Source organism: Merops nubicus, unplaced genomic scaffold (genome assembly GCF_000691845.1).
Source record: "Merops nubicus isolate BGI_N331 unplaced genomic scaffold, ASM69184v1 scaffold4574, whole genome shotgun sequence".
Taxonomy (NCBI): Eukaryota; Metazoa; Chordata; class Aves; order Coraciiformes; family Meropidae; genus Merops; species Merops nubicus.
The window spans coordinates 1-18,626 of NW_008604707.1; the positions used below are offsets into that span (position 1 = coordinate 1).

The 18,626-nt window shown below is 50.4% G+C and overlaps 1 protein-coding gene across 1 annotated transcript; it reads right to left on the reverse strand.

Moving 5' to 3' along the window:
* Nucleotides 1-4: 4 nt before the first annotated feature.
* On the reverse strand, nt 5-15,203 carry MGAT4B (mannosyl (alpha-1,3-)-glycoprotein beta-1,4-N-acetylglucosaminyltransferase, isozyme B; the record flags this gene model as incomplete). Its single annotated transcript, XM_008939087.1, has 13 exons — nt 5-108; nt 1,073-1,160; nt 1,605-1,683; nt 2,195-2,388; nt 3,309-3,416; nt 6,263-6,393; nt 7,134-7,248; nt 7,625-7,700; nt 8,126-8,239; nt 10,346-10,392; nt 13,187-13,320; nt 14,167-14,307; nt 14,984-15,203. Coding segments are annotated over 13 exons (1,551 nt in total), but the record flags the coding sequence as incomplete, so codon positions are not given.
* Nucleotides 15,204-18,626: the final 3,423 nt, after the last annotated feature.

The window sequence follows — 18,626 nt, forward strand, 5'->3', positions numbered from 1 at the left end:
TCAAGATGATCCACACCGGGGAGTCGGTCTGGATGGACAGCCTGATGGCCTCCAGCGGCCCGAAGGACGGGTCCACCTCCCCCTCCGCAACGCCCTTGGAGAAGGAGCCTGGCGGGGAGAGCAGGGGGGCACGTGGGGATGGTCCCCGGCATCCAGCCCCCTCCCCGAGGAGGCCACGAGCAGCCTCCCGCCTGCAGCTCCCTGACAGGAGATGGGCTAAAAACCAGCAGTGGGTATCAACACCGTGCAAAATGTTACACTTAGGGAAACAAAAAAAATCAGCTAAACAAAACAAAATGGGGAGTGTTTGGCTTCACATCCCTGCTGTGTGAAAGGGGCCTGACAGCAGCACTGTCCCGTAAGACACAAATGTTCGTTCAGGAGCCATACCGTGGAGTTAAGGCTTATATCCATAGTTCTAGCACGGACTCAGCCCGTTGCTATGTGCCATTTTGGGGTGTGATGCTTTTTTCGGGGGGAATGCAGCCAAGAGAAACCAGAGAGCATGCAGAAGAATGCTAAAAATGCAAAAAAACCTACATATAGCAGGGAATTTTTTGTTTTTTGATTTATTAAAGAAAAGCAAACAAAAGTCTAGCAGGGACACCAGGTCTTTACCACCCACCAGCAAGTCCCTGGAGGCTGCAATCACTTGCTCTTGTCCAAGGGCAGGACAAGCACTAAAACAAGCTCAGGTGGCAGGAGACAAAGTCCGAGCTGTAAGTGGTGTGACTACTGAGATGGGCTGTGGAGGGAGAATGTGAAGTCACCCTTGGTGGAGGTTCTTATTCCAAGTTAGGCAAATGGATAATTTGGCTTTGGTTCTGAGCAGAGACAGGCAGAAAGGTGGTACTGAAAGCTACCTGAAGAGGACACTTAGTCTAAAAGGGAGGGAGAGCACTGGAGGAGAGGAGACAGTGACAACTAAATCCTCTTCCAGCCTGTCTCCTGGCAAGAAGAAATTACTCTTTGCCAAGCAAAGAGCACTAAGGGTCTTGCTTCGCTTGAAGGTGAGGAGCTGGGCTGAGCTACCCAACCCAGTGGCCGTTCAGCACCCCGCACCCTGCCGTACCTATCTGGATGTAGCCATCCGGCGTCCTGCGGTACTTGACGACTGTGCCTCTTCCCTCCTGCAAGGCTTCCTTATCTGACTGCAGGCTCTGCAGGAAGGAGAGGAGCTTTGTGCAAGAGCCACTGAAAAACCCCAAGCAACAGCAGCAACACTCGAGCTGCCCTCACCAGCAGCACCTTGTCCCCCTGCCTGGTACCCCAAGCCTCATGCCCCAAAACAAGAGGTTATTGGTTGCCCTCAGGCTGCTGCTTCTGTTGCACCATCCTGGCTCCATCCTCTCCTCTGCAGCCATCCCACCCATCTGAGCATACCCTCTCCAGGTGGGGATGGCTCCCATAGCAACTGCTCAGCGCAGCATCCCCGCTCCCGAGGTGGTACCACACCAGGCCTGACCCCCTGGTTCCCAGCCAGCACCTCTCAAAGGCACTTGAGTCTTGTAAAGATTTTCCTGACGGTTTTAAGTAGTTCCCTTCTCTCAAACCTCTTTTGCTTCCCACTCCACCCCCGTCTCAACTCTGAGTGAAACACTTACGTCAAACGGCAAAACCTCCACAGTGGTATTGAAGAGTTTGTCCTCTGGGTGCTCGATGTTCCCGCTGCGGAAGAAGAACCTGTGACAGAGAGCAAAGCCGTGGAAATCCACACTGAGTGAGGGGGAACATGATGGCTCTCACCCCAGATGAACCATCAAACAGCTCAACCCAAAAGGCACCTTCCCAAAAAGCTCATGGGCTCATGGTTTGGAAGCAGACCTTGTGCACCAGGTTAACTAAATCATGGATTGCTCACAAGCACAGCTGAACCATCAAACAGCTCAACCCAAAAACACCTTCCCAAAAAGCTCATGGGCCTATGGTTTGGAAGGAGACCTTGTGCACCAGGTTAGCTAAATCATGGATTGCTCACAAGCACAGGAAAGCAAAGGGCTCCAGCCAACATGGCCCCACTAAAAAAGGTGTCAAATTATCCTCACCCTGGAAAAGCACCTCTCCCTCCTCCTGCACAGCCAAGCAGGAGGTAGGCAAGAAACTCAACATGAGCCAGAAAAGCAAAAGGAAAGTATCTACACATGCTCCAGGTTGTCCCCACGTCCTCCCCTTGTCACCACTCCCAAGCACTGGCCTTTCAATGCGGAGCGGTTTGAAGAATCTGAATCTGATGAAGTCTCCGGCAGTGGGAGTGAAGGCCCAGAAGAAGTCCTCCCGCAGGTAAGCCTTCTCCAAGGTGAAGTGCTGGTAGGTTTTCAGGCTGGTGCTCACCTCTGCAGGAGGGTTGACGTGCTCCTTCCGCAGGGCCTGCTTGCCAAAGTCCTTGTCCTTGGTGGGCGCAACGGAAAAGGGCAGAAAAGGGTCATGAGCTGCTCCTGCCCGTGAGGAACAGGGGTCCCAGCCACAAGGCACTGCAAATTAACAGCTCTCCATTTGCATGGCACAGAAGGATGAGGGATGAAAGTGATCTGGGGAAGGCACCACACAGAGCAATGCGTTCTCAGGAAGACAGACCTTCAGGAGAGGCAGCACAGACAAGCACGACTGCTCTGCACACTGAGCCACCACTGAAGAGCCTTTCATAGTCCAAGTGTCCCTGAATGCACGTCCCTGCCCCAGGAGCTCTGCAAACAGTCCTTACACCGGAAGAGAAGGTGGCTGGGAGGCTGATGACAGCACAGAACGACTGGATTACATGGCCTGACCAGCACTGCACTGTGACACACACTGGCACACCATCCACCTAGCTGGGGATCGGACAGACACAGGACTGAGCACAGCCCAGGGATCTGTGCCTATGGGCCCAAGCTGTGGGAAGCTTGATTTTATTCATGTTTAAACACACACAATCAATTTAAGCTCTTACATGGCAAGCTCTAGTTCACCTATCAGCAAATCCCAGGAACAGGGAGGGGAGTGGGAAGGAGTCAGACCAACCCAGGAGTCATTTCTCCAGGGTTTTTCAGTATGTTTCAAAATCACTTGCCAGGACAATGGTTCAGCACTGAGGATGGGTGGCCAAGACCGGTACCAAGACTTAAAAGTTTGCAGCAACTCTTGGAACGTGTCACTGCCATTCAGAGAAGAAGGAGCTACCTGAGCTCACTGTAATCCAGAATAAAACACAATCACTGCAGAGAAATCCAGGTACCACCAGCCCATCAGTTGCTGTCACTGACGTCCCCATCTCAAAAGCAGCCAGTTCCCAGGTGCCTGCAGGCCAGGCTTGGGCACCAGCCAGTACCCACCTTCAGCTTCTGTATCTTGCCAGCCAAGGAGGAGTGGGTTCCCACGTGCTGGAAGAGCGAGGGCTTGAAGCGGATCCTCAGGTTTGCCTTCTGCCTGTCGCAGTGTTTCTGAAATGAGACAACCCCGCAGTGCCCCATGCTTAAACCTCTGTGGTCAGCTGTGACCCGCCAGAGGAGCGGACAAGGGCACGAGGAGTGCTCCATCCCAGTGCCTTTCTGTGTTATTTGGGCTTTAGTTTGTCAAGAGGGCTTTTGATTGCACTCTGGAGAAACCTGACCGTGACCCTTGGCCACTCACTGACTGGGCTCTCCTGTGCAGCTGGAATGCCCAGGTCTCAGTGCCAAATTTCTCCTTGCCAAGCATACCTTAGAAAATGCTGAGCACATCTCTGGGCTGTCAGGTAGGGACAGCCACAGAATTGAGCTTCTTTTGTCCTTGGCTTATTGGAAAATCCTTTTTCTTACAACTCAGGGCTCAAGACCATGGATGCCTGAAGGGATAGGAAGCCCTGGGGTGATTCAGAGACAAAGTGAAGAGGTAGCAAGTGTGGGCTCTCTTCAGATGGTGGTAAGCAGATACATGGCACGTGCTGCTCTCAAAGCTCTTTGGCTGTTTCATACCCATCCCATCATGTAAATAAAATCAAGAGATGCAACTTGAATCTGGCCAGTGATTTTCCATGGGGTGGAGGGACAGAGACCATAGAGAGGGAATAAAGGACAAAGCATAAAACCCCCAAAAGCGTGGAGACAAGAACTCCCATTTTAAAAACAGTTAATTTCTCTCAGTTTGGAGGAGCAGGACAAAAATACAGGGTTAAAAACTGGAGGGAGAGGATATTTGTTAAGCTTCTAACTTTTCCTTTTTTTCAAGAAAAGAAATGCATGCACACCCCCAACCACCACCTGCTCTCACAAACTCCCACCCAAGAGAAAACCCTGGCCCTGGGCAGAGGGGAATGCCAACTACACCAAGCCCTGCTGCAGGCTGCCCCTGCACAGGCCACGGCCACCACAGTGGAGCTGGGAGATTCCAGGCATGACCCCTGCGAGCCGCAGAGGAGATAATCCCCTAATCCAGCTCACGTTACATTAGAAAATTAAACCCAGCCTAAAACCAGCTAACCCTACTCACTGCCAGCAACCTTAGATGTAACCTCATCAGGTCTGATCTCACTCTGGATGGGGAGAAGAGGAGGAAAGGGAATGGAGGGAGCTACAGCATCTCCTGACTTCTTTCTCCCCTTTTCCCCTTCTGCTAAAGAAGCCTTTGCTGAAAGCAGCATTGCCTGTCGAGCCAGGAGGGGGAACGGCTCAGTTGGTGGTAAGCAGGTCATCCTTTCACACAGCTCTACCCCAGGTAAATCTAAAATTAGTTAAAAAAGAAAGAGCAGAATATATCCAGAGCAGGCAAAGCTCTTACCAAAAGCTCAGGTCAAACAAACTTTCAATCAAAAAGACAAACTCTTCCTGCTACCAATTTGATTCTGCACAGTGGGATTTAGAAGGTAAAGTCATGTTTGAAAGGGCACTGTGCAGTTAATCATGCAAACAGTGGGGGAAAGGAGCCAGAAATCCACATGGAAAGTAGGTTAATTTTTAAAAAGGCAACACATTTAAGAGGTTTGTAGTTTCCTCTGGGAAAACCTTGGCTCCATCAGGTAGGAGAAGATGAGCAAAGATGAGCTAAGGAGAAGATGATCCTATGCAGTGGGATCTGCATTTAATCAGTGCTCAAGCTGAAGAATTTGAAGGGGGGCGGGGGGGGCACAGACAGCAGGATTGTTTATGAGCTCCATTCTAGCATCCCATCACCTCACCTTCCTCCATGGCTCTGAAGGACTTTGGGGGCTGCTGGACAGGCTTGGGGACTGCTCTGCCACACCTGAGCACACCGTTTGGACTGCCAGGAGGACAGGGGGGACATCATCTGAGACCGGTCCTGCTGCACATGGGGGACTGGAGCTGAGGACCAGGCCACCTTACAGCACATCCTTGCCCTGGTTCTGCAGAGCCCTCAGGATGCCCTGTCCCCCACAACATATAAATGCAGTATTTGTTCCCAGAGTGACAACTTGCTCTGGCGTTTGCCACCACAAAGTAATTGTGGCCACGAGGTCTGTCCTAAGTGACTGGTGTGGAGCTCTGCACTAGGGCCCTGCTGCTCAGCCCGCCAGGGGAGGAGAGCGAGCGAGCCTGTGAGTAAACACAATATGCTCAGAGAGCAGAGTAGCTGGTGCTGAGCTCATCTTACACTCACAGTCACACACATTCCTCCTCTGCCCTTCCCACTCGCTTTAGCCCCTCGCTGCCGCCGCTGCTGGGAGTTCAAACACAACCCCCACAGGGCACGGGGTCCCCTGTGCTGCTGTCTGCAAGGCTTCCTGCAACACAGCCCCACCAGCCAGATGGCAGAAAGCAAACGGAGCCCAGTCCACCCCTCTGCACCTGCCCAGAAACCCCCACGAGAGCTACGCATGCCCTGGTTTCATCTTGGCACACTACGCATGGTGGGCTTGCTCTTGGGTCTCCTGGGGTGAGCTCTGGGCAGCCTGCACGTGTGCTCCAGGTAGGTATGGCACAGGAGCCTGGAGCCATAGGGTTTTTCTGGTGTTAGAGCAGAGAGCGGATTCATGGAGAGGAGCACACTGGGATGAAAAACAACACAGAGGAATGGGGAATGGCTACCCTCCATGAGCACTGGAGGAGGAATACCCACCCCATCAGTGCAGAAATAATGCCTTTCCTGGCAGCTGCAGACTACAAAAGCCTGAACTCCCAGGTTACACCATCCCCAAGGACACCCTGTGGCACACTCCACAGGGACAGCATGGTTTGGTGCAACGTCAGTTAGCACCAGAGCTCACAGAAAAGATCCTCTGGAGACACAGACCAAGTATGCATCTGCTCACACACAACAGAGGGCTTCCCTTCCACAAGGGGTGTTTACGTACTGCATCTTTCTCAGGGTTGCAGACTTTCACCCAAAGGATGTGATCCAGCAGCCAGTCAATGGGTTTGTCCTTATAGAACATCAGGATGAACTCCACGATCAAGCTCAGATCCAGAGATTTGAACATTTTTCCTACAGCACAAAAGAAAAGAGAGGGCAGTTACAGTATGAAACAGTTAAGAATCAGAGCTGGGAAGAAAAAACTTCTTGGAGACACTTGAGAGATGGGGCTGTGGAGGCTGGATGTGTCCATCCCTCTGCGTAAAGCAGAGAGCAGGCAGCTCTGGTTTATGTGCCCATACTGCTGGCACAGCTAATACAGTTCTGGATTTAATATTTATTGCAGAATTAGAAAGCATTAGAATCTCACAGGTCACAATGGTATCAAAAGGTCTAAAACTCTTCCATTCAGCAGGGAGAAATAAGGATGAAAAACATTAGCCAGCTGCAGGAATGACCATTTCCTGCCCTGAAAACGACAAGATTTAAGCCAGTCAAACCAGCATCCAAAATAACAGATCAAGCTGCTACTGCAACCATGTACTGCTGTTCCCAAAATAGTTCTGTGCTGATGTAAACTTCCTTTTGCACACTCTTAGGCAACTCCAAATCCCACCCAGCCTGGAAGCTACTGGTCACATCCGAGCTGCTCGGCTGGGCCACCAACCAGGTTTATTTTTATTAAAAGTGAGTATCAGCAGTACCAGCTGTGAGGACAGGGGTCAATGCAAAACCAGGGAGCGATCAAGAGCAAGTATTTCACCATCTTGAGGGGAGAACTCCTTAGACCAGGAGTGTAAACGCTTGCAAGAACCAGTAGGCACTTGTGCCCATGCCTGATGGAACTAGAGTTGAGCAGAGGAGAACTTTACCAATAAACCCCAGCTGAGAAAACTCCAGGATCATCCACTCCTCGGAAGGCTGCTGCAAGGCAAAGTTCTTCATCGTGCTGAGATAGTTTGGTTTGGCCACAATATCATCCTCCAGCTGCAAGAGGAAAGGACACTCAGTGCCAGTGACCCATCCAGGTTCCAGTCAGAGCCTCTCTGTGCAGAGCAATCATGCCATAGGCCAGAGGAAAGCTTTGGCACAGACCTATTTTATTTTGGAATATGCTCCAAGCAGATTTTTCTCACCCAACCTAACATGTGAATGAAACAAGGATTCCTGCCTGTTCTAGGTGGGAGGTTTGCAAGTCTAAAGCATCTTAGAAACATAGCTTTTGAACCCATTTGGTTAAAACTCACACACACTCTGCTACAGCACACAATTGGACATGTTCTTTGCCCTCTCTCAACTGGGTACGAGCCACAGTGAACCCACAGGTCCACCCATGTCCCCTCTGCCCCAGCACCAAACCCACCTGCACGTAATATATGCCTTTGGACTGGGCATACATCATTAAAAAGCAGTAGTCAAGGTTCTGCTTTGTCCTCCACCTGCAAGAGACAAACACAATGGGAGTGCTGATCTCTCCTGGGATACTGGGCTGCTTGGGGGAGTGGGCTTAAGCCAGGAAGATGACACAGCTCTTGGAGGAGGGGATGGCATACACCCTTTCCTTTTTGGTCTCAAACTGGTCAGCTAAGAGTTACTGGAAAACTCAGGGAGTTCCAAAACGAACATTACCTGGGTTAAAAAGCTCCCCTTGCTTGGGGATGGAAAGACTGCAGCACAAGGCAAGCCATGCAAAGCTGGTGCCAGTTCATACCCCTGACCACCACATCCTTCCAGCTCCTGGAGAAAGGAAGTTTAAGAGCCCTGCCTGGCCCTGCAGAAGATCTTTCCTTGTTGGAGTCTAGGGGGGAGATGCTGCAACTACTTAATTTGGGGCTTGCTTGGTTTTAAGTCCATTGATTCTTACCTGACTCTTTCCTTGGGGTCCCCGAAGGATTCCCTCAGGTGGGAGAAATCAGGATAGAAATGTGGAGATGGTGAAATTACCTCCAGGAGACCTGAGTGTATTTCCTTTGGGAATCTGAGGGAGAGAAGCAGCAGTAAACAAATACCTCCATGTCTGACACACCATCTCATAGACCAAATTGCTGGGTAAACACCGAGCCGCAGAACCAAACAAAAAAATACAGCCCCCAAGATGAAACTTCCCCAGCAGCTACTGCACTTCCAGACCTCACCAAGGACATCAGCAGGGACTGCCAAGGAGTTTTAAAGCTGCTCTCACCTTCCCATGGTCTCTAATAGCCCCACACTCGCATGCTCCCCCCCAGCATCCCTCCTCCCTCCTGCACACACAGCCAGGTCAGCTTTAAGGGCCAGGGGTGAGCACCATGTACCCTCTACAGGATTAAATGGACCTGCAAGCTGGTGCACCAACAGGAGGACTTGCTGGCATTACTGGCATTTAGAGATTTTTCAAATGCATCAGTAATTAAAAGCCATTTTGCAGAGATTATGTTATGCATTTCTGATAAGTTACTTAAAACACTGCTGTGCTATGTTAGGACAGAGAGCAGGAATTCTACCTAGTTCCCTTATGCTGATAAAATCAGCATCTATTTCCCTATAATGCAGTTAAGAACCCTTTGAAGAGTCAAACAGAAAAAAAATGTCACCCATCTGAAAAACAGGTACCTACAACAGCCTTGCAAGAAATACCCAGAGATTACTGTATCTGTGAGAAATAAGCTGGGAAACTAGTTATTTTTATATTGCCTTTTTGAGAACACTTAGTGCAAGCCTGATTTCCTTTGTTTGTGCAGAGCCTGGAGGATGGGCGATGGGGCAGAGGGAGACAAAGCGGTGAGACTGCCAGAAACTTCTCAGTTATTTTTCCCTTCCTTATTCTCTCCTTGGGACAGACAAGATTTTCGGCTAACATTTTCAAACCTTCCCTTTCTTGAGCAGCAGTGAAACAGAAGCTTCTCACCGAGCTGACAAAACCTGTACCAGAGCAGCAGTGGCTTTCCCCCTCCTGTGATATGAGCTCAGCCTGCCCTGGCCCCACACCACCTCAATTTAATTTGGAAGAAAAATAATTTCAGTCAGTCAGGGAGGGGCAGGAGGCACTGGAGAGGGGGATGGCAAGAAATCAAATCATTAAGTCAATTAAAGTTTCAGGCCTTCTACGCTGAGGCACTCTCTGCAGCAGTGCCCAGTAATTTCATCAGGATCCATCGGACAATCAGTCCATTATCCCTCGGTAAGTGCGTCCTCCTGCCAGCAGGCAGAAGGAGGGGAGCTCTGGCAGCTCCTGCACAGCAAGATGGAGGGCTCTGTTTCAGCTCTTCGGCAAGTGCCCGGGAACACAACCCTCCCCGAGCACGTCCCAGCCCCTCTCCCATCATTGGCTCGGGGACCGGGCGCCGGGAGGATGTGCTGCCCTCCTGCATCGCCTTCTTATGGCGACTGCCATCCTCTGGGAAGGGGCAGCCACAGGAGCTGGACGGGAGTCACAGCCCCTTCTCTCACCACCTTTTTCTTTTGCCTCCGAGCTCTGACGCTGTTAACGCCTGGACCGGCTCGTGGTTAATAATCCATCACTGGCTTCTGCCTAAACAGCCACAGACAAAGCTGCAAAAGCCACTAGGACTCCGAGACATAAATAGCAGCCAGAGTGAGAGAGAAATGTAACTAGCGCCTAGAACAAGGGGAAAACAAACAGGCTGGAGCAGGAAGAAAAATGGATCATGGATTTCAAAGCAAAATAAGGCAGGAGCACTTGGGCGTGCTTACCACACTGCCCAGTTGCTCTGACTCCACAGAGCAGGTAGAGGGCTGCACTAGACACAGAAACTACTGGCAGGATGGCTGGAAATCTAAATAATCTGTCTTCTCCCAACACCACAGGCCAGAAGGAGTAAAATGAAAAGGCACAACCACCTCTGAAATACTGTGAGCACAAAGCAGCCGACTGGAAGCTACATACGAGATGCATTTCAGAACAAGTAGAAAGTGGAAGTGGCAATAGCAAAGACAATCCAGAGTTTAAGAACAGAAAAAAAAAAACAAAAACAACAAAAAAAAAAAGGGAAGCAAAGATGCATGTATTTCTCCTTAATGAAGCCATTCCCTGGCCTCGCTACAGGCACAGACCGTACTGCTGTGGTCATTTGGAAGTGCTTACAAGTTCTTGATGTTTTCTGCCACTCCGGCTGTGTACTGTGGATCCGTCTGAAAACAAAAGATAAGCAGCATTAGATCCTCTGGCTTCAGCCTGTGTCCCTCATGGCTCAGAAACCACCCTCAACACACCCCATGGGTACTGTCAGCAGCTCTGTATCACCTTTAGTAGTCTTCATGTCTCCTTTTACCCAGTTTAAATGCTGTCCCCACAATGACGGACTCCTAGGAGCCCTCCTTTGTGGCCAGTGTTAACCGAAGGCACCACATGCCAAAATCCACCCCAAAGGACCCAAGACCCTGCACATTTTCCCCACATGCTCTCTTGGCACTTCTGCCCCTGCCAGTACCAAGCATTTGCACAAAGTGTTAACTTCTGGGCTGTTTATTTTTTTCTCCATACCCACTGGCTTTCATCCAAGAGAATACTCTATCTCCACCCCTTTTGGGAAAATGAGGGGTATAAGTGTGCATTTTTCATTTCAGGTTCGTTTCGATGCTTTTCCTTCTAAAAAAACTGTTCCCACAATCAGCTCAGCAGCGTGTAACAGTCGGGAGGCAAAGGTCAGCAGGGCTGCACGCCGCTATCTGCAGGCGAGAGAACTGCAAACACGGGGACAGGCACGGGACAGAAACCATCTGCACGGGGAGCAGGAAAACACAATCCCAGAGCAAAGGGCAAGAGACCCAGGAGCACACGCTCCGCCGCTTCCTCCCGGTGGCATTGTTCGGGGCGGTCACAGGGGTCCCGGGACTGCCTGTCCCAGGCAGATCTGCAGAGGCAGCACTGCCCAAGCCAGGCCCTGCTGCTGCTGGGCTCGCCCGGGGATGTGTGTCAGGGGATGTGTGTCCCAAGCCGAGCACAGCGCTTCCAGGCTGGAACGGTCACAAAGGAGGATTTTCTCAAGAAGAAAAAGGTCCCTTTCCCAAACGGTGCTCAGGCTCCCACTGCTGGACTGATTTCTTAGCCCAGCGCTGCCAAGAAAACGGCAAGGGGAAAAACAAAGGCAGGAAAGATGTTCCTGGCTTCGGGAGCAAACACGCAGCTCCAAGCGCCGGGTCGCCACCAAAACAGTGGGCTGGTGACAGCCACACTGGCCAGCTCGCCCCAGGGCTCCCCTCGCCTCCTCCTGCTGTGGAGACACCCGCAGTGGTGCTCAGAAATGAGGAGTCCCCAGCCCAGAAAGGACATGCAGTTGCTCCACTCGTTGTCCTGAGTCTCCAGGTTACCCAGCACCCACTCCAGGTTCATAAAACCCTCTGCACTATTTACTCTGCAGCCCACGCCTGAGGAGCCCCAACAGGCACCACCAAGTGCAGGTACGTGGAGAAACTCTCTGGGAAGAGGCAGAGCAGGCACTGCAGTGGGTGACACTTGCACAGGAGGACGTTGTGTAGCTACAAGAGCAACTACAAGAGAGGACAGTGACAGTGATCTGCAGCAAGTACCCTCACTGCTGCTGGGACAGGGTGTGTGTGCTCCTCCACTTCACAGCATCAGAATTAATTTATTCATTGTTCACTCCCCTTGTCACAGGTACACATGGAAAGTCAGGACCTGTCATCACAGCCTGCACGCTATTTTCAAGTCAACTAAAAATAAAACTATTACTGCAGTCCGAAACAGGAGATGTTTTTGGTCAAGTTGCTCAGAATCTCTCATGCTTTAACTCACTCACTGTGAAAAGAGCCATCAAACTTGTCCTGGCTCAAAGGGGAATGATGGCCAAGACCAAACCTCACCCTGGGCACTCTGCGCTGCACCCCTTCTCCTTGTACAAAATACCAGCCTGAGATACAAAGGCCAAATGCTCCTTAAAACATCAAATTATAGGTAAACAGGCATCAAATCCAGACATCTATCTTTGTTCTGCTCCCAGTAATATGCTACTGAGGTTTATCTTTCTCACCGGATTTCTGGAAATTAAGACAAATGCACTTTGGGCTCAAGAAAATAATCCTGAGGGAAAAGCTATGGAGAAAAATAACCATCTAAACCCATAGATAAAAGCAGCTCTTGCAGATTAATGTATCAAGGCTTTTTAGCCCTTGGATTCAGTAACTAATTCTGGGCTCCAGACACCAGTACAAAGAGGGATATTAGTCTCAGCCTCAAATCAGCAGGCTCTTGAGTTTTGAGAGGGGGTTAGTGTTCTCTTACAGGTACACAGAGACACAAACCTACTCCAGAAGCAGGTCTGAGAGCTCCTCTAGACATGGCCATGGGGCTGCTCCAGCACATTTTCGGACTAACCCCTCAAGCCCCCTGCAAGAGCCGTCAGGATTTAGATCAGGAAGATAAATGAATGTGCTGCACTGGCAGCTTCTAATGGGCCACGTCTGCCTGCCCGCACCCTGACCCTCTCTGGCCCCACTGTTGGCTCACTTTGGGCAGGATACAACTAATGAGGTGGGGGTTGGTCTCTTTTCCCAAGTAATAAGTGACAAGACAAGAGGAAATGGCCTCAAGTTGTGCCAGGGAGGGTTTAGGTCAGGTATTAGGAAAAAATTCTTCCCTGAAAGGGTTGTCAAGCCCTGGAACTGGCTGCCCAGGGATGTGGTGGAGTCACCATCCCTGGAGGGTTTTGAAAGAGCCACATAGCTTGGTGATGGACTTTGCTGTGCTGGGTTAATGGTTGGATTCGACGATCTTAAAGGTCTTTTCCAACCTAACCAATTCCATGATCCTGGTTGGACAGCAGCCCAAGGCCAGGCTTATATGTCCCGGCAAGCAGCAGGGGTGGCCTCCAGGTGGGCAACTACCCTGTTTGGCACTGAGTTTGGCAGAGAGCAGGACGGGATGGGGACCAGGGAAACAGGGTGAAGAGGGACAGCTCTGTCTTACCTCAGCGATGAGGACGACGATGACGGAGTCCTCCTTCTCCTGCTGAGTGAGCTCTGAGATGAGGGAGTGGAGGGTGTCGGTGAGGTAGGAATGCACCTCCCGCTTCACGCTGGGGATTCCCATCACGATGGACACTGCCCAGGGCCACGGAGAGATTTTAGAGTGTGGTGTGCTGGGACAAGACACTTTGCTCTGCTCCCATGACCGCCTCATGGTTCACCTACTTGGTGCCATGCTCCATCATTAAAAACCAGCAGTGATCAGCAGGTTGGTGGGTTCCTGGGCTATGGAAAGTTCCCATACTCCTGTTCCCCAGCCCAGTACCAATCAGCAGCACCCCTGTGCACCAGGCTGGCAGGCCACTCATGGCAGTCAGATGGACTCTTTCTTTCTGACTGAAGAACTAGTATCTAAGAAAACATTCAAAACCCCTTGCCCTCCTAGAGGCCTTTTCAGCCTGTGAATGGAAAATTCAACACCACTCTTGCTCTCCAAACCCCTCCCACAGCCAGAAGCACCTCAGCTTAGGAGGGGCAAGTCAGCTCTTTGGCTTTGGGCTGGGATTTGGGAGCAGGAGGGAATCATCTAGTAATTAAGATCCTATTCCAGATGGGATTTGTCTCCAAAAATGGGTTAAAGCCTCCATGAATTATCCTGCGAACTATGCTGTCATCTGACCACCTTCCAGGCAAAGTCCAGAGCACTCTGGAGCAGGAAAGCAGCAAAAAAGATCTGTCTGGCAGAAGCACTGAGGACATTTTAGTGCCAGTCAAGAGCACAGAGAGCAGTCCCCTGTAGACTTGCAGATGTGACAAGGCTCACCCACCCCACGTGTCACAACACCAAGGAAGCTTGCATGATGCATGCAGCCGTTCCTCCAGTCCTGCTCACATCCATACCACAGCCAGGCCCGGAGGAAAGGGGAGGGACAGGCACCAAGGTGAGGAAGAGCACCAGAAGCAGCACTAATTCCCATTTACCTCCAGTGCGCCCCTGTCCCACATGCACGGCTGGCTGCAGACTGTTCTCCTTTGACAGCAAATGTGGCAAATGATGGAAGATGGTGGGAAGGTGCAGCACATTCTTGTTGGTGATATTCCACAGTTTTAACTTGGTTTCGTCTTAAAAAGGAAAAGGGAATCAATTGCAAGGCACGGTAGGGAGGAAGAGACTGCAAGGCAAAAATGCCTTTTTAGAGCAGCCCGGCCACCTGAGACTACTGCTGGGTTATAAAAATCAGGCCAACCTTTAACATGCTACCACAAACCCAATTAAAGTTGAGCAGGAGCCATGTGGGCCTTACAGAAGTCCCAAAATATTTGGGAAGGAGCGGGGAGAATGAAGATCAAATGAAGGTCAAATCAGATCTTTCTGTAGAGATCCAATTTTCTTCAACTGAGCAACTTAAAAAACCCAAACGAACGCATAAATTGGCAAGGGGTGCTCAGCCAGCCTGACTCCTTCCTCCCCCCTCTCTTTGGAGAACCGTTTTCCATATGGATTCCATACAGCCATAGGAAACGGCACGTATGACTTGCAAGAAAAAAACCCAAACTCGTAAGCAAGCAAATTGGCAGAGGCAAATCTCAGTGTTTAATGATGCATGTGCACCTCTAATTAAAAAGGAGTTTGAGAGTTCCCAAGTCCCTCTGAACTCCAGAAGTGGCTCGTGCCGGGGGAGAGAAGAGCACGTCCAGTCCGCAGCCCGCACACACGCACACGCACGCACACCTCTCTACCTCCTCATTAGCCACCGCTTCAAAACAGCCCGAGTCCTCAACGTCTCTGTTTATTCACCAGATAAGCTGCTCCAGGTCCGGTTTATATCCCGCAGGGCCTGCTTCTCGGAGAGGGCTCTCTTGATCTCCTCCAGGACCAGGTTCAGCTCCTTGGAGCGCTTCAGGCTCTCCTGCTCGGCTGCGTGCAGGCGGTCCCGGAGGGCGAGGAACTCCCGCTGGTAGATGTCCACAACGTCACCTGGGGGTGGAGAAGAGGGAGAAGCTTTCTCCTCCGTGCTCTGAAGGGTTTCAAGCTGCAAAAGCAATGCCCATCGCTCATATCTCCACCACCTCCACAGTCTTTAAAACACGGATTTGGGAAGCTGTGGTCCAGCACGCACCCATCAGAGAGAGAGCTGGGGAGAGGGCAGAACTACAGTTAACGAGCTACTCCCATTTTTCTCTTTAACTTGGGTTTCCAGGTCATACAGAAACACGACCTGTTTCTCTGTGACCAAAGTACACAGCAAAATATACGTTGCATGGTAGTTCTTCTTCAGTATATACTCAGAAAAGGGGAGTCAGCTGCTGGCATTAATTTTATGAGCAATATTCTGCATTTCTCTGTAGCTCCAGGAGTTTGGGCGCATGAGATGGTGACTGCTGGAGCGAGCAGTGCGGAACTGGAATCAGGTGAAAAAGAATGGAAAGCACCGGTGATGATGGTGGCCTGTTAAAGCCATGACAAACCCAAGAAATAGCAATATTTTTAATCGTCTTGCTCCTTGCTTTGGTGTCCTTATGGCACACAAAGGAAAGACTTTTAAGAACAAGGTCAAAGGGTGTTCAAGTGGGTAATTCGGGAGAACACCCTGACAGCATCTCAAAGGTCTTCTTCAGAGGGCATGGGGCAACTCCTGGATGAACCCAAGAGATGGGAAGCAAGGTGCTGCTCTGCAATGACACGAGGGTGCAGACAGCACGTCCCTCAGCTTTGGAAAAGAGTCCCAAATTCTAATGGCCAAAAGGGATTTTGCGAATCTAACCTCTCCAAAACAGAGCAGGACAAAGAGCACCACATGGCAAGAGCTGCCTGGATGCTTATATCAATTAAATCCAAGTGTTTGGATACCTACCTTAAGGACGCATTATAATATAATATATAAAAAAATCCCTTTTTGATAGGGTAATGAAGCTTTTTATTTCTAAACAACATCTTATCAACGTGTCCTTTTTAAGCAATAAAACTCTCGAGAGCCTTCAGCCGGAACTAACTACACAACAGCTGGCAGTGGAATTGGTTAGCCATTAATGAACTTTCTCAGGCCATTTTTAACCCATTATTAATGAAACTACTCATTAAAAACACACTTGTAGCTGCGGTCACTCACACGTTTGCAGTAAGGCTGTAACTCACAGGACTACACCCAAACCACACCGATCCACTGACCAGTAGACCCTTAGCCCAAACACCACCAGGACTGCTGACCGAAAATACTGCACTGGAACATCCCAACACAGGGCTAAATATAAATCAGAGCCATTGCAAAAAGAGACACTAACTGCATCAACAACTTCTATTTTGAGGTGCAGAAAGAAAAAGAGAAAGGAATTTTGAAGATCAGACATGCCCAGCTCCAAAGCACTTGAGTTTCCAAGACAACAGTGCTTCCCAGTCCAGCTCCCAGTAATGCCTTGGAAAAGTTTCCCCCATGGGGTCACCTCACCCATAGGGTCTCTTCCCCCCAGACTTAAAGACTCACTGCTTCAACACAGGGCAAGTCCCAAGGCAGTCTGGCTCCTATTACCCTTTCAGCATTATTTTCAAAGCCAGTGGCACACGGGGAAGGCTCAGAGGAAGTTACACCCGGCTGATTGCTCTGTCTGTGTGACAACACGTTATTCAGAGAGAGTCGAGGGACAGACATAAACAAGACCAGTCCTTCCTTTGTGCTGTGTGGTGCTGCTCGCTTCCCACTCCCATCAAGAAAACATTTCAACACCTGAAGAAAAACAGGTTAACACCCAGCTTTGGGACAGCCACAGGAATTCACAGGGGGATGTCAGGCTTTAAATTGACTACACAATCAGCTAGACCTTTACCTGCTGGTACCTCTCAGACATAAGAATATACCTTTCAGCTCTAGATTATATGTTTTCCTGCTTGTATCTTTGACTGGCTGCATCTCTGAACCCCAGCAAGGGACAAGTCTCACTTTGTCTTTGCACAACACGTTGGTAGGAACTGTGCTTGTGCAAGGTTGGGAGCGTTTGGCCCTCGGCGTACCAGGGGGTTACAATACTGTGGATGCTCTCAAAGCCAACTCACAGCTAAAGGCTGCCATTAGATCTTGTTCTGCAATACCTGGAGCAGCGTAAAGGCAGGGCTTTACACTTAATGGCTTTTTCCAGAGCACTGCTCTTCGTTTGTGCAGATTTAGAAGGGAAATGTCACTGATTATTCAGTCACTAATGACCTGCCCGCTGAAGCCAAGAGCTGTACTTTTCATTAGACTGCAATGGCGATGTGCAGTCAACCATTTGCTGCTTTCCTGGCTAATGGTTGGAAGTGAAATTGTATTTGTTTCCAATGCTCTTGTCCTACGATGTCTTCGTAGGCTTTCCATTCTTTAATTAAAATTTCATGAAATTTAAAAGCTGATCAATCGTGACCGGTTCCGGTGACAGCTTGAACGGTCCGAGACAAAGCCCAGGATGGGCATACAGTTCCCCATGAATTTCCAGTAATGCCACTCTGCACTCAGTGGGCTGCAATATCACACGGATGCAGATCTGCCCTCCTCGCAAAACCCTCAGCTGCTCGGCCAGGGAGGGCTCTGAAACGCCACGAAGGGCAACAGAGGATAAGGTGGAGGGGGAAACTGTCTCCCATCTCTACAAGCAAGGTTGGACATAGAAGTGGTTTGCTGCTAATTAGGCTGAGCAAATTTTTCAGCTAGTGTCAGTTCAGCACAGACCCTTTACCTACCTTTCAAAGCAGCAGCACTTCCTATCTACATATTTATTGTCTTGCCTCCCAGCAGAACTCTTAAAATATCTTCAGACTCAAGCATTGCAGGACAAAAACTCCTAGCTATAGCTATATTACAAAAAATAGACTCAGCTTCCTTTTTCTTGAGAGATAACACATTGCTTCGGGCTCAAAATACACTGGTTTGATAAAGAAAGAAAGTCGGTTTTAGGCTGATGGTCTGCAGGACAGACCTGGGAAACCAAAAACCTCTCAACCCACAGTCCCTGCAGCACACATTCTGCACGCCCAGCGCCCTGCACGGAACCCATTTCTCACCCTGCCAGCTCTAATAACTGCACTCAAGGGTCTTCCACAGGCCGTCTTTGGAACAGGCTGGCTGTGAGGCTCCACGCTGCACCCAGCATGGCCAGGAGCACTGGCCACCACCTGCCCATCAGAGCAGGTCTGGGGGTGTATCCCTGGAGCGGGAGCAGCTTGTGGTAGAGGGACCATGGCTGCGGGATGTGTCCAGCTGAGCATCACTCACTGACAGACAGCTCCCCCCCTGCTCCCCTCTTGCCTGGGTTTCTTCAGCTGGGGGCCTCCAGCTGAGATCCCTCCACTGGCTTTGCTGGGTGAAGCACCGAGCAGGGGTGGCCTGAACGGGCTCTCTCCCAGCAGCTGGGATGCAGTGGTGCACAGCAGATGGGCACACGCTGGTGGGGCTCATGGGCTGCTCCCAAGGAAC